General features: G+C 39.4%; 1 protein-coding gene across 1 annotated transcript in view; it reads right to left on the bottom strand.

The window, feature by feature from the left end:
- Positions 1 to 8,866: 8,866 nt before the first annotated feature.
- The window catches only part of pcsk6 (proprotein convertase subtilisin/kexin type 6), a 70,728-nt gene continuing 65,159 nt past the window's right edge, over positions 8,867 to 14,435 (bottom strand). Inside the window, exon 21 of the mRNA XM_026930802.3 lies at positions 8,867 to 9,501. Within this exon, the coding sequence (XP_026786603.3) occupies positions 9,404 to 9,501 (98 nt within the window). The 3' untranslated portion in view covers positions 8,867 to 9,403. The remainder of the gene's footprint in view (positions 9,502 to 14,435) is intronic.

The following is a 14,435-nucleotide window of genomic DNA, read 5'->3' as shown; positions in this document are numbered from 1 at the left end:
AACCAATTATATTATCTGCTGGAGTCTGGGTTATTCTAACCTGGCAGTAGCAAAGAAAACAGAAAAACATAGTTAATATAGCTAGTTGACATTAGCAAATTAGCAAAACTTACTTTATCATGCTTTTTCAAATTAGATAGCAATCATGGCTTCTAGGGAGGCAAAGGAGGAGACACCACATTTTATATGAGTCTTTGCTTCCTCCAGCATCCTGAAACACTTTACTGAGTAACACTGGAGTCTGATGGATTACCCATCTTCAAATACACATGGGGGCACAGTGGCTTAGTGGTTAGCATGTTTGTCTTGCAAACATTCGATTTCCACCTCCGCCCTGTGTGTGTGTGTGTTCGCCCTGTGCTTCAGGGGCTTCCTCTGGGTACTCCAGTTTCCTCCTCAAGTCCAAAGGCTGAAAGTGTTGTAGGCTGATTGGCATCTCTAAATTGTCTGTAGTGAGTGAATAGGTGCATGTGTGTGTGGGTGTGCGTGTGTGTGAGATTGTGCCCTGCGATGGATTGGCACCCCATCCAGGGTGTCCCCCGCCCTGTGCCCCAAGTCCCCTGGGACAGGCTCCAGGCTCCCCGTGACCCTGTGTAGGATAAGCAGTACAGAGACTAGATGGATGCATAGAAATGCACATGGATAGATTAACATTATAGTGTAAATAACATTGTGTAGTATGAGAAGGTCACAGCAGATGACAGATTGGCATAATAGTTCTTCTACACTGAAGAACTTGATAAGATTTAAGATTTATTTCAATTGAATGTAAATAAAATGTGTGGGAGCCTGTTCTACTGATATGTAGCGTACAGTCATTGACTAGATGAGTGAAGAAGAGACTGAGATTTGTCATGACTCCAAAAGTCTAAATAATCAATAAAATGTAAATAAAAATGTATATGTAAAAAGTAAGTTTTTTTCTTGGAAATTTAAATGTAAGAACACAAGTATTCAATTTCATCAATCAAGTAAAGCATACTCTATATGTAAATACTCCCAAAATAATATGGTGTGGTATAATATGGTAACAATAAGTGCAGTAACAAAGTACAAGTACAAATACAATTACAAGTATTTCCACCACTGCATACATATTAGCAGTGATGGCTGAAATCCAGTAACTATAAATAACTTAGCAATGTAACTATTAGATTTGAGCAATGCACCCGTTCATTCAAACCAAAAAGCATTAAATTTCGGGGTTCTGTAGTCTGTCATTTTGTGTAATTTGTACTTTGATTAGATAATGTGTGCTTAGGTTATCTACTTTTAGTTTCTCATCCAAATGTATTCTGGGGGGAAAAGGAGGGTAGATTATATAATCCACCTCGTTCACGACTGCATTTTACATGCACCTTCTTAATCACTGCTGATGATGTGAAGGATGTTATGGGCTCCAGTTCCATTATATTGATTGGCTACTCTAAATTACTCAGATTGTGTGTGCGTGTGTGTATTGTTAGGATAGGCTCTGGAGGATAAAGCGGTTACTGATGAATGAATGAATATTTAGACAGATTTAAGTGATCAACCTTCATGCTTGGCCCCAGGCAACTGCCTGCCTTGCCTGTCCTGTAGCTACACCTCTGATTTAAAGGAATTAATTGTATTCAATACCTGTCAAGCGTAGTTTTACATGTAAGAGAAGCATGCCCTTTGCTGTTTCATGATTCCCGTCTTTGCTTAACACACATTTATTTATTGCCCCTGCAGTTAAACGCCACAAAGTTACATTATAATGTTAAAAACATGACCTGACATTCATTCATTGTCATAGGAATCAAATACAATTTATATGTATTTTTATTTTTATATAAAAGAATGTTAAATTGTAAGGTATCTCACAGGCCTGCTGGCCCATAACTTTCCCCTGGTGCTGGAGAAAAACTGGACATTTTTAGGACTAGCCATTGCTTTCGGCTGTGACAGGTTCATAAAGAGGCTGGCAGATGTTGCCTGGTGTAGTGAAGGTGGAAACGGATGCTTGTATATTACTGCAGGAAAATTTATTCGGAACAGGACGACTGGACGGAAGCCAGGAAAACAGTCAGCAGCCTTTGAGATTTATTCTCCAATAAACAAAAGACTGAAACAGACCTCCTGGGTTCACCACCGTATAAAATCATATAAAGTTTGGGTGGAAGAAGGAAATTAGATCCTGCATGAGCGGAATCAGCAATCTCTGCCACAAAGGAGTATCAACAGCTTTGTAGATTTCTATATGCTCATTTAAAATTTCAACCCCATTCTTTTTTTCAAAATAAATCAGTCCAACCTGCAAAAAAAAAAAATATGCTTTGTCAGACTTATTCAAAGAATTCTGCTACAAAACAGCTTGTATGATGCATGGGTTAAAATTAGACTTTGTAGAGCTTCTGAGGTGTCCTGCGTCCCTCTTTCTCTTAATCTCACATCTTGTGATCATCAAGACTCAAAAGAGACCAGGCCTCGCACTACATTTAATATGATGTCTCGATGTTAAGTGTTTCCTTCCTGTCACTGTCTGACCTCGATCACTACAAGTTTTATGAGCATATGTCACATCGCTGGTCAGTGAGGGACAACCTGCCGATAACATACAACTTATAGAAAGTCTCAGTCTTTCAGACCAAATTTTCTCCAAAAAAAAAGAATACAGACTCATTAACTTCGCAGAAATGATAAGCACATAATCAAATAGGAATCAAAAGAATGGAATTCAAATCTCACAAAGCATTCTCTCTCACCGTGGTGCTCGGCTGCATTGTCTCTTTCAGACACCCTTCTTTTAAAGTCAGCAGGGATTTACTGAGCTGGTTCTGCTCTGTTGAACTTCTTGTCCAGAAATAATGGATTTTCGTCTCTCTCTGAACTGGCAAGAACGCAGGAAGCATAAATACCTTGTGTTCTGAAGGAATGAAAAATACCTCAGGAATAGCAATCAGTCCTGCTCAGTCAGTCAATGTAGAGAAATTATAAAAATACGTCACACAGACATACTAAAAATAATAAAAAGAATATAAGGTAAGGGTTATGCAAATGAAATAACAGGTTCTATTATTGTTAATTTTTTTATAGCTGCATTTATAGCATTCCTTATAGAAGCTTATATACTGTATGTATGAAAACTGCAATGGACTGGCGTCCCATCCAGGGTGTATTCCTGCTTTTATGTGCTTTATCCTGGTCAGGGTCGTGGTGGATCCAGAGCCTATCCCGGGAACACTGAGCATAAGGTGTGAATACATCCTGGGTGGAACAAACCAAGAATACAGAATTTCATAAAACAAATAGCATTGTTAGTCACAGGTCTAACATTGTCGAAATTGCCAAATGGTTAAACTGTGATCAGCATCCAAACAACATTTTTATATCAAATTTACTGTATATTTAACAGTCGACTCATTTCTAGTGTTGGCGCATCACAGCTCCAGGGTCACCAGTTCAGGTTACTGTGCATGTTCTCCCCACATCCATGTGGGATTCCTCCAGGTTTTCCAGTTTGCTCCTATCTCCCAAAAACATGCCAGTAGGTGGTGTCTGTAATTTGCCTCAGGTTTGAATAACATTTACATTTATGACATTTGGCAGATGCCCTTATCCAGACCAACTTACAATTATCTCATTTATACAACTGAGCAGCTGAGGGTTAAGGGCCTTGCTCAAGGGCCCAGCAGTGGCAGCTTGGTAGTGCTGGGATTTAAACTCTCAACCTTCTGATCAGGAGGCAAACGCCTTAACCACTGAGCTACCACTTCAATGTGTATCAATGTGTGTGTGCATGGTGTCCTGCGATAGACTGGTGTCCCATCCGGGGTGTATTCCCTCCACCTGTCCAGTGTTCCTGGAAGAGGCTCTGGATCCACCGCAACCATGACCAGGATAAAGCAGCTCCTGAAGATGTTTGAAGGAATGTCTGTTCATTTCTCATATCAGGTCGTATATACATGATTGACGTATCTGTCTCTTTATGTGACTGTAAATATAATATGTAACATATACATCATATATAAATAACCAAAATCTTACTAAGGTGTTTGGCCTCTACATGTTTTATTGCACCATGGCATACATTCTACAAGTCTCTCTGACTGTACTGGAGGCATGAACACCATTAGTTGAAAAGATATTACCTCAATTGGTGTTTTGATGATGGTGGTAGAGAGTCACGCATCGTTCCAAAATCTCCCATAGGTGTTTAGTCAGGTTGATATCTGGTGACAGTGAGCCCTTGTGCCCTGTGGATGGGGGCGGAGTCATCCTTGAAGAGACCACTCCCATCAGGATAGAAGTGTTTCATCATAGGATAAAGGTGATCAGTCAGAAGAATGTCGTAATGATTTGCAGTGACGCCTCACTTTAAAGGGGCAAGTGGACCCAAACCATGCCAGCAAAATGCCCTACAGCATAACAGAGCCACCATTTTCCCTTTAAGATATTAGTAATTATGGACTAACATTGCATATATGACCAATGAGATAAATACGTCTGTATAACTTTTCTCTTTCAGGTCCAAATGTTCAGCCTTTAATGATTCTTCCTCTCCGTCCTTTTTAATAACCCATTCTTCTCCCTTCTAATATTCTTTCTTTGCTCTTATTTCTGAGTGATCTATTACTTTGTGATAAATGCAGCCATCTTGTTAACCTCAAGGCCTTTATAGAACGTGATTAGCGCACCCATATAAAGGTGATGTGTCTGCCGTATAAGTGTCCTCTGTAAGCCTTTTAGCATGTAGCAGAGCTCTCAGTCCTCTGCTTTATCTTCACACTGACTGGAAGGAGCTCACCTTGACAAGGTGCTAGCGATGAGCACAGAGAGCTTGTGTAGATAGCTGTGAAATTTGAACTGGAGAAAGTTCAGTTGCATTTTAAATACTTTACTAAACTTCTTGTTAATTCCCCTCATGACTTAGAGGTTGTGTTGGATAGAGGCTGTTTTTCTTTAGTCCCTGGTTCGATTCCTCAGCTTGAGTTACTGTCTGTGTTGAGTTTCACATGTTCTCCCAGTGGTTTTACTTCTCCTGTTTACATTTAGAAACAGCTTCATCTACCCTTTTTCCTATTCTGCTGTTTGTAATGCTTTTTTGGTAAGTCCTACACGTGAAGTCTACTTGAGCTTTCAGAGGATCATCTAACAAACTTGACTTGAGCTGATATTTTTTCAGGACAGCCCTTAAGATTGAGACAGAGACTCAACTAAATGGAAATTTGGAGAACATTTTGACAAGAACATCCTGTCCATCAGTATCCTGATTTGCCATGTAACCGGTGCCCTGAGTCAAGAATGTGGAGCTTTGATCAGCCTATCTCAAACGTCCTGTGACACCTTTCATGCTTTTGATTTGACATAGTGTTTAGCATGAAATATAGGTACACAGTATAATAGTTTAGCAATATTAGCTCAGCTTGTCAGCTACCCAAACACAGGACTGTGCCAGTATTAGCCATTTAGATAGAGTAGTTAGCATTTTCCCACCATCAGTAGTTATCTGATGTTAATTAGCTAAACTGACAAGTTAGCTAACACTGGTGTCAATTATTTAACAAGTTAGCTAACATTAGGCTGTTATATTTTGTAATTAGAAGTAAAGGAAAATAATCAAGGACAGAGTGGTGTGATGCTGTGCTTATTAAGCAACAGCTATTTAGAGACACTAATTCAGCCCACAAAATGATCCTGCGCCATGTCCAAGTTTTGGCTGTGTTTGGATTTTCTTTGTTAATATGAAGAAAATCCAGAGTCTCCAAAACGTTTCTAAATCTGGTGGAAATTTTTAGTTTGGTTTGGCTTACACAAACATTTACACACAACTTTACTAAAAGATTGATAAATGAGGCCCAGTATTGGAACACAAGGAAACTGCTTTGCACAAATTAAATCAGGTAAATTCTGTTTTTTCAGTGCCATCTGGTTCCTTTGCTGATTTAGATTCTCACTGAACCCATGATGTCTTCTTAAGCTGTACAGCTAAACATAGTATCACTTGGAGGAATGTGACAGACTACATATGCACCCATTAGCATAATTAAGTCTTGATTGCACTCATTAACTAATTACCTTTTCTCTGCTAATCAGACAGCTTTTCTCTGCAATACGTCTGCTAGAATAGATTCATTACTGCTCTTCCCACTTCTTCATGTAGACTTGAAATCCAAAAATGACATATGGAGCATGGACAAATTAAACCTTCATAATTGCTTTTTAACTGCCTTACTTTGTATCACGGTTTATGATATCATAATTTTGTTTTTCATTAATGACATCAACAGGTCATTTTCTCTTTTAGCAAATTTTCAACTGAGCAACAATTCTGTCCATATTTCAGCTGGTGAACAGAATATTCTGAGGACAGATGGAAAACTTTGACCATAATATAAGACAGCTGTTCTTATGCTGCCTTCCACACAGGACAGATGTGTATCTCAGGAATACAAACAGTTTTCAAATGTTCTTCCTATCTAAGGTGACCTGTTTACCTCTGATTACAAACTTTATACGAAGAATGACTCTTCTTGGCTAGAGATCTAAATTCATGATTCTTTAAGTAACACTAGACAGTAAATGAACAAGGCACATCATATGATAGGTTTGATAAAAGGAGGGATGGAACCACGAGAAATGAATAACAGATAACTTAATCTTGGGCATGCAAAGCTAAAACAGACCAGATTTTCTACTGAAAGAAAGTTGTAACTAAAAGAATGATGGTCACAGTGTGCAAAAAGTGCACTGTAGTTACAAATCTGACCAAGCGGAGGAGCACATGGGCAATAACAGAATACCACTGTCTAATGTACACATATACAAGCATTGTTTTCCAGGACTGGTGTCCCATACGGGGTGTATTCCTGGCCGGGATTCACCTCAACCCTGACCAGGATAAATTGATTATTGAAGATGAATGGATAGATTAATTAAGCTTCCATACATTAATATGAGATGTACTATATGGCAAATGTACTATGTGAACATACACTCACTGGCTACTTTTTAGAAGCATCATACTAATAGTGGGACCCATTTTGCTCTCAGAACAGCCTCACTTCTTCGAGGCATGGAATTCCACAAGATGTTGGAAAGATTCTGTTGAGATTCTGGTCCATGTTGATATGACTGAATCATATAATTGTTGCCGAATTATCAGCTGCAGATCTACTGGACTCAGATCTGGTGACTGGGGAAGCCACTGAAGTACACTGAACTCTTTGTCATGTTCATAGAACCAGTTTGAGATGACCTGTGCTTTGTTACATTGTGTATTATCATGCTGGAAGTAGCCACTATAAGGTGGGTAAATTGTTGCCTTAAAGAGATACGCATAGTCAGCAACAGCACTTAGATAGGCTGTGGCTTTCAAATGACACCCGAGTGGTATTAAGGGGCCCAGTGTGTGCCAAGAAAACATTCCCCACAGCATTACACGACCACCACCAGCCTGACACAAGGTAGGTTGGGTCCAAGGATTCATGCTGTTGATGCCAAATTTTCACCCTACCATTTACACCAGAAGTTGAGATTCATCAGGCGACATCCTCTGATCTTCAGCTGTCCAGCTTCGGTGAACCCTTGCCCACAGTATCCTCAGATTCCGGCTCTTGACTGACAGGAGTGGAACCCGATGTGCGTGCTCTTCTGCAGTTGTAGCCCATCCACCTCAAGGTCGACATGTTGTGCTGAGATGCTGCTCAGCTCGCCACAGTTGTAAAGAGTGTTTATTTTAGTTTACCATAGCCTTCCTGTCAGCTCAAACCAGTCTAGCTGTTCTCCTCTGACCTCTCTCATCGGCAATGCATTTGTGCTCACAGAACTGCTGCTCACTGAATGTTTTTTTTGTTTTTCTGTGTAAACTCTAGAGACTTTTGTGTGAAATTTCCAGATCAGCACTTTCTGAAATACTTAAACCAGTCAGTCTGGCATCAACAACCATGCCACGGTTAAATCACTGAGATCACATTTTTTTCCCCATTGTGATATTTGATGTGAACACTAACTGAAGCTCTTGACCTGCATGATATCATGCACTGTGCTGGTGCCACATGATTTGATGATTGGATAACTGCATACTGCAGGTGTACAGGTGTTCCTAATAAAGTGCATGGTGAGTGTATGTTTCTGTTAAAAATAATTTATCAGTCAGTCATTCAGGGGTCAGTTTAAGAACACAGACTTTGTGGCTATTATAATATTATCCATTTAAAGTCAATTTGGAAGTGAAACCATAGATTGAAACAGTTGTCGTCATTGGCCTTACAGAGAAACGTGTGATAGTGTATGAATAATCTTTTACACAGTGAATCATTAGTCTGGCAGGCTGTAGAATAACACCAACACAGTGATAAACTTGGTGCCTGAATGGAGGGTCCTGTAGTCTGGAGTAGGCTGTGATTAAGACAAGAACAGCTGCCAAACCTCATCTGTGTGTTTATTCCACGCTTTCATCAAACCAACTTCAGCTTGCATCAAAGCATCTCCTGTGTCCTGCTGTTATTCTGGCTGCATCTAGTAATAGATAATGGAGGATCCCATCCATAAAAACCACATTTCCTCCAAAACATTTACCACTTAGGGTATCCAAGTTTGGGAAATAAGCGACAAGATAAATAAAGAAGTCATCCTTAGGGTTCAACATCCAGTCTGTCAAGTCATGGATGCAACCTCATCTGTGACAAAAGACAGTCATTCATTCAGGGCACAGTGCTCAAACAACATGCTTAAAAAGTTCATGATCTCGGTGTTTGGGAACAACAAACTTCCGAGAGCCAGCAATTTACCAGTGAAAATCCAGATCCAAATTCCTACTCCAAAAGGTCACTGAGAGAGTGATGCATTTCTCAAGATGGGGCACAGGGTTTATAGAGAAGAAAAGATGCATTAGACAGAATCTCTTGCTGGTGGCAAGAAATCATTTAGTTTATTCTGCCACTCTTACAGAAGCAAATAGCTTAAACATTGCATTCACACTCCAGTATGTACAATACCTTCACTGGGGTATTAATTCATCTTTCTTGATAAATGATGCTGTTGAATGTGTTTGTTTAAGAGGTTCTTCATGAAAGTTAAAACAATAAATCTGGCATCATATTCATCAATTCAGCTCAGTGCTGGAAATCGATTTATGAGGATGCGGCCCCTTCAGCTTATTCTTTATAATCGCTCCCCATTGCAGTATGTTCCATAATATCATATTAGAATAAAAAATAAACAATTTATACATGTACTATATGAAGCTTATAAAACAGACAGCTGTAAAAAAATATCTTATGGCAATCAAATAGCACCCTTTCAGGGTTTTATTGAAATGAGGAGTTTGTTGGGTTTGAATCCACAGATATAACTGGATTAAAAATATACATCAGATAACACAGCCATATTAAATGAAGTGACTTGTCCTTCTCGCTTTCACTCTCTTTTTATTCATTCATCCTGTCATCAAACAGGTTCTGCAGCAGAACTGGCGGAAGAGTTTCTTCTCACACAGCCGGTTGGACTTCACCATGTCGCAGAACACCTCATCCGCTTACAGAGAGCAGAGAAGAGCAGATAGAGAGACAGAGAGAGAGAGAGACAGAGAGAGAGAGAGAGTGTTAGCCTTCAATTCTCATACTCACTGCATTTCCAACTGTCCAATCTAAATCTACTATCAGAAGTGTTAATTATTAGTTAATTAATTATTTAGTCATTTTAATGACCATTTGTGTTGGTGGCCATGGTCAGTTTACAAGGTGATTTAGTAAAAATGTAAAAAAAAAAAAAGAAAAAAGAAAAAAAGGCAAATAAATGTTACATACACCTAAGACATTATACCTCCATGCCATTAGAAGTCCCCTCCCCAGAATATTAACTCCTATATCACCCAACAAACACCTGTTTACACGTACATGCTGACTAAAGGACGTAACTCGTAATTCCTGACCCTCGACTAGGAAAAACTGAAGAAAATGCACCCCCAACTCGGAATTCCTATTTGGGAACTCGTGATGGTCTCCTCAACTTTGAGCTCAGCAAGTGACGTCAAATCAACATGGCTGCTCACGGCATCAGCAGTAAACAAAATAGCACTTTTTACCTTTAAATGACTTGTTCTGTATATAAAATTATTTGTTTTAGATCAATCAACATATAGACATACGAGCTTGTTAAATCTGTAACACTGACTATACAGTTCACTGTTTTGAGAAGGAACATGTACAGTGGATATAAAAAGTCAACACACCCCTGTTAAAATGGCAGGTTTTTGTGATTTAAAAAAAGAAACGAAGTTGAATCATGTCAGAACTTTTTCCACCTTTAATGTGAAACTGCAAAGTACACAAATAAAGTGAAAAACAATCAGAAACTTTTTTAAGGAAAAATAAAAATAAAAAACTTACAATAACCTAATACTAATACTTTGTTGAAGCTCCTTTTGATTTTATTACACCACTCAGTCTTTGTGGCTAAGAGTCTATCGGCGTGGCACATTTTGACTTGGCAATACTTTCTCACTCTTTCTTGCAAAAAGGACATTGAAAAACTTTGATCATCTTTTGGTTAAGCCATTCCTTTGTTAATCTGGATGTACGATTTGGGTCATTATCACGTGGAAATGTGAAATTCCTCTCCATCTTTAGCTTATTAGCAGATGCCTGAAGGTTTTGCACTAAATTCGACTGGTATTTGTAGCTATTCATGATTCCCTCCACCTTGAAAAAAGCCCCAGTTCTGGCTGAAGAAAAGCAGCCCTAAAGCACGATGCTGCCGCCACCATGCTTCACTGTGGGTATGGTGTTCTCCTGGAATTATTGTACTTTTTGGAATTGTTCTCTTCAGACTGTAACACATTTTGCCTCATGGTTTGAGTGATTTCGTTGAGCTTGGATGTTTTTTGTGAGAAAGGGCTTTGTCTAGCCCTCCTACCCCATAGCCCAGACATGTGAAGAATATGAGAGATTGTTGTCACATGCAGAGAGTAATCAGTACTTGTCAGATATTCCTGCAGCTCCTTTAATGTTGCTGTTGGTCTCTTGGCAGCCTCCCTGGTAAGTTTTTGTCTTGTACTTTTGTAAATTTTAGAGGGACGTCCTGTTCTTTGTAATGTCACTGTGGTGCTCCATTTTTCTCCACTTGTTGATGTCGGATTTCACAATGTTCCATGGTACATCTTTTGGAAATTCTTTTATACACGTCCCCTGGTCGATATCTTTTGACAAACAAGATACCGTACATGCTTTGTAAGCTCTTTGTGGCTCCTTGTGGCTTCAGCAGTCAGATGAAACCAAGATGTCAAGAAAATCCTACAGAAACAGCTGGTCTTTATTTGGGGTTAAACAGAAAATTTTCATTGAACATGAGATTGAATGTGATTGATTTATTCTAAACACATCCCCAATTATACAAGGGTGTGTTTATTGTAACCAGGTTATTGTAACAATTTTATTTTTCCCTAAAATGTTCTGATTGTTTTTGACTTTTTTATACACTGTAATTTCACATTGAGGGTGGAAAAAGTTTTGACATGATCTATCTTAGTTTCTTTTTTTTTTTACTTAACAAAGACCTGACATTAGCAGGGGTGTGTAGACTTTTTATATCCACTGTACATCACAGTTAGCTGGCTAGCTTGTTGCTAACAAAATTGAACATGGAGGCATCCATGGTTTTTTCTCACTTTGTACCTCAATGCACGGAGGTTGAAAATGTAATTCAGAGCTCCAACTTCACTCATCTGAAGTAAGTTGAATGCAGCACAAAGCCAGTTCAACCATTCAGTTATTGTGAAGTCTTGCCAACTTTAATATTCATATAAGTCTTGAGCCTTATATTTCATGATTGCCATTTCCGTGTTTTGACTCTTGCCTTGCCATTCAACTATTCTTGGCATTTGCCCTTCATCTGGGCTATTTCTGAATTTCTCTAATTTTGTAATTAATCCTCCTGCAACTGAATTCTCACACATCTCCTGAGTCCTGTCACCTGTCACTTTGTTACAAAAGTACAATTAACATCTGGCTGGCACTGTTTAAACCCATTTACTTCCTTTTAGTGGTATTATGTGTGAATACCATGGTTTAATCAATCCCACTTGAGCATACCTCACAACAATCACCATGTGTTATTCAACAAAAAAGCCCTTATTATTCAGCACATAAAGCTCTTAATGAGTTAGGCCTGTTGTGGGTAGGGAAAACTCCAAATTGTTCATGACAGGGAGTCTTTAAAACTGGAGTTCAGAACCCCTGTTATTACAAACAACCCAAATTTGCATATGATTTTTATATTAAAAAAATAAATAAAATATTAACAGTTTAAAAAAATAATAATTATATATATATATATATATATATATATATATATATATATATATATATTATATATGAAATTATAATATAAAATAAAAATTATATATATAAAATTAATTACATATATAGGATGGGCAAAACAAGGTACACTATATGGCCAAAGGTTTGTGGACACCGGACCCTCACATTCATATGTTCTTTTTGAATATTCCATTCCAGATTTAGTCCCACTTTGCTATTATAATAACCTCCACTCTTCTGGGAAGGCTTTCCACGAGATTTTGGAGCGTGGCTGTGGGGATTTGTGCTCATTCAGCCAGCAGATCATTAGTGAAGTCAGGCACTGATGCTGGGTGAGGAGGCCTGGGGCACCATCTGCGTTCCAGTTCATCCTAACGGTGTTCAGTGGATTTGAGGTCAGGGCTCTGTGCAGGCCACTTGAGCTCTTCCACTCCAATCTTGACAAACCATGTCTTTGTGGATCTCACTTGGTCAACCTGGAACATGTTTGGAACCCTTAGTTCCAGTGAAGAGAAATTGTAATGCTACAGCAAAAAAAGACATCCCGTGCTTCAGATTCTGTGGCAAGAACTACAAGGGTGTGATGGTCAGGTGTCCACAAACTTTTAGTTATAATATGTATTTATGGTAAAGTATGTTAAAGAACCAATGTAACTGCAGTTATGCAGTCAGTAAATACTATCAGGGTCTTCATTACAAAAATTAACGCCCTGTATTTTGGAGAAGGAAACTCTCCGTAATACAAGTGCAATAAGGCAATGGGCATAACAGTAATTATTAACCCCTTGATCTATTTACAGGCACGCATGGCTATGGCTCTTTACATGTGTTTAACCAATTTCATTTTTTTAACGCTAAAATACGGTGTGCAGTTGGCAAAATGTATGTCTCTTAGCATCTGACATCCAATCTATGCATCTTTGTCATTCTATTACATGTTGTCTCTGCCTTACTGCCTGACTGCTATTTACAATAGCGTCTTGCTATTTACAATCCTCTACTCTTTTGCCTCATCTCATGCCCATGCCTTTTCTGTCTCCCCACTTTCTCGCCTGGCCTGGTCAGCCCAGTTGTGCTCTTATGTAAGCCTGGATAAAAGAGATTTTTGGGTTAATGTGGGATAGAATTTTCTCAATGCAGTATTGTTGGCACCCTGCTACAGCACCCTGCTACAGCGCCTATTCACAACCTCTTATACCCCATTCCCCCTCTTATCCAATTCCCTTGGTTCTTCCCAGCCTCTCACTTGTTGTTGCTTTCAAGTCTCTCTCTCACACATTCTCTCTCTCTCTCGCACATGCTCTCTCTCTCTCTCTCTCTCTCTCTCTCTCTCCTTTCTCTCTTCTTTTCTAGTACACTTTTCTGTCTGCTGATATCTCTCTACTTATTTTACTGTACCTTATTTTCTCCTTCTCTCTCTCTCTCTCTCTCTCTAATGAATAAGTCTTAAGAGACAAAGCCCCCCGCGGGCCATAGTTGAGCCGTCTGCAACCAGCTTTGTTAGATACGATTTAAAACTCCAGTGGCCTCTAAAAGCTCTCTGATAAAGAAGTCGTAAAAACAAAGCTGTAAAAATGGAGTGTCAAAGCATGGCATGACATTGCAGCTCTCCTGTGCTGAACCCATGCCTAGCTCAGCTCTGTTCCAGTAAAATTATTCCTTACACAATTGTTAGATTTTTGGTAAACTTCTCCTTACAGCCTGCATTGCAATAAATGCAAAATCCATCTTCAATATCATTGCTCACTGCTGCAAATAATGTAAACTTCTAGTGAGTGAGCGCACGTTTGCCTCGCACCTCCAGGGTAGGGGGTCGATTCCCGCCTCCGCCCTGTGTGCGAGGAGTTTCCATGTTCTCCCCATGCTACTGGGGTTTCCTCCAGGTACTCCACTTTCTTCCCCCAGTCCAAAGACATGCATTGTAGGCTGATTGGCATCTCTAAATTGTCCATAGTGAGTGAATGGGTGTGTGAGTGTGTGTGCGATTGTGCCCTGCGATGGATTGGCCCCCTATCCAGGGTGTCCCTTGCCTTTTGCCCCAAGTCCCTGGGATAGGCTCCCGGCTCCCCCGTGACTCTGTGTAGGATAAGCGGTACAGAAAATGGATGGATGGACGGACATATTTGTGATTTTTAAGCTATATCCAAAGCT

Source organism: Pangasianodon hypophthalmus, chromosome 11, assembly GCF_027358585.1.
Source record: "Pangasianodon hypophthalmus isolate fPanHyp1 chromosome 11, fPanHyp1.pri, whole genome shotgun sequence".
NCBI lineage: Eukaryota > Metazoa > Chordata > Actinopteri > Siluriformes > Pangasiidae > Pangasianodon > Pangasianodon hypophthalmus.
The sequence above is the reverse complement of the archived record's forward strand: the minus strand, read 5'-3'. Positions and strand labels throughout refer to the sequence as shown.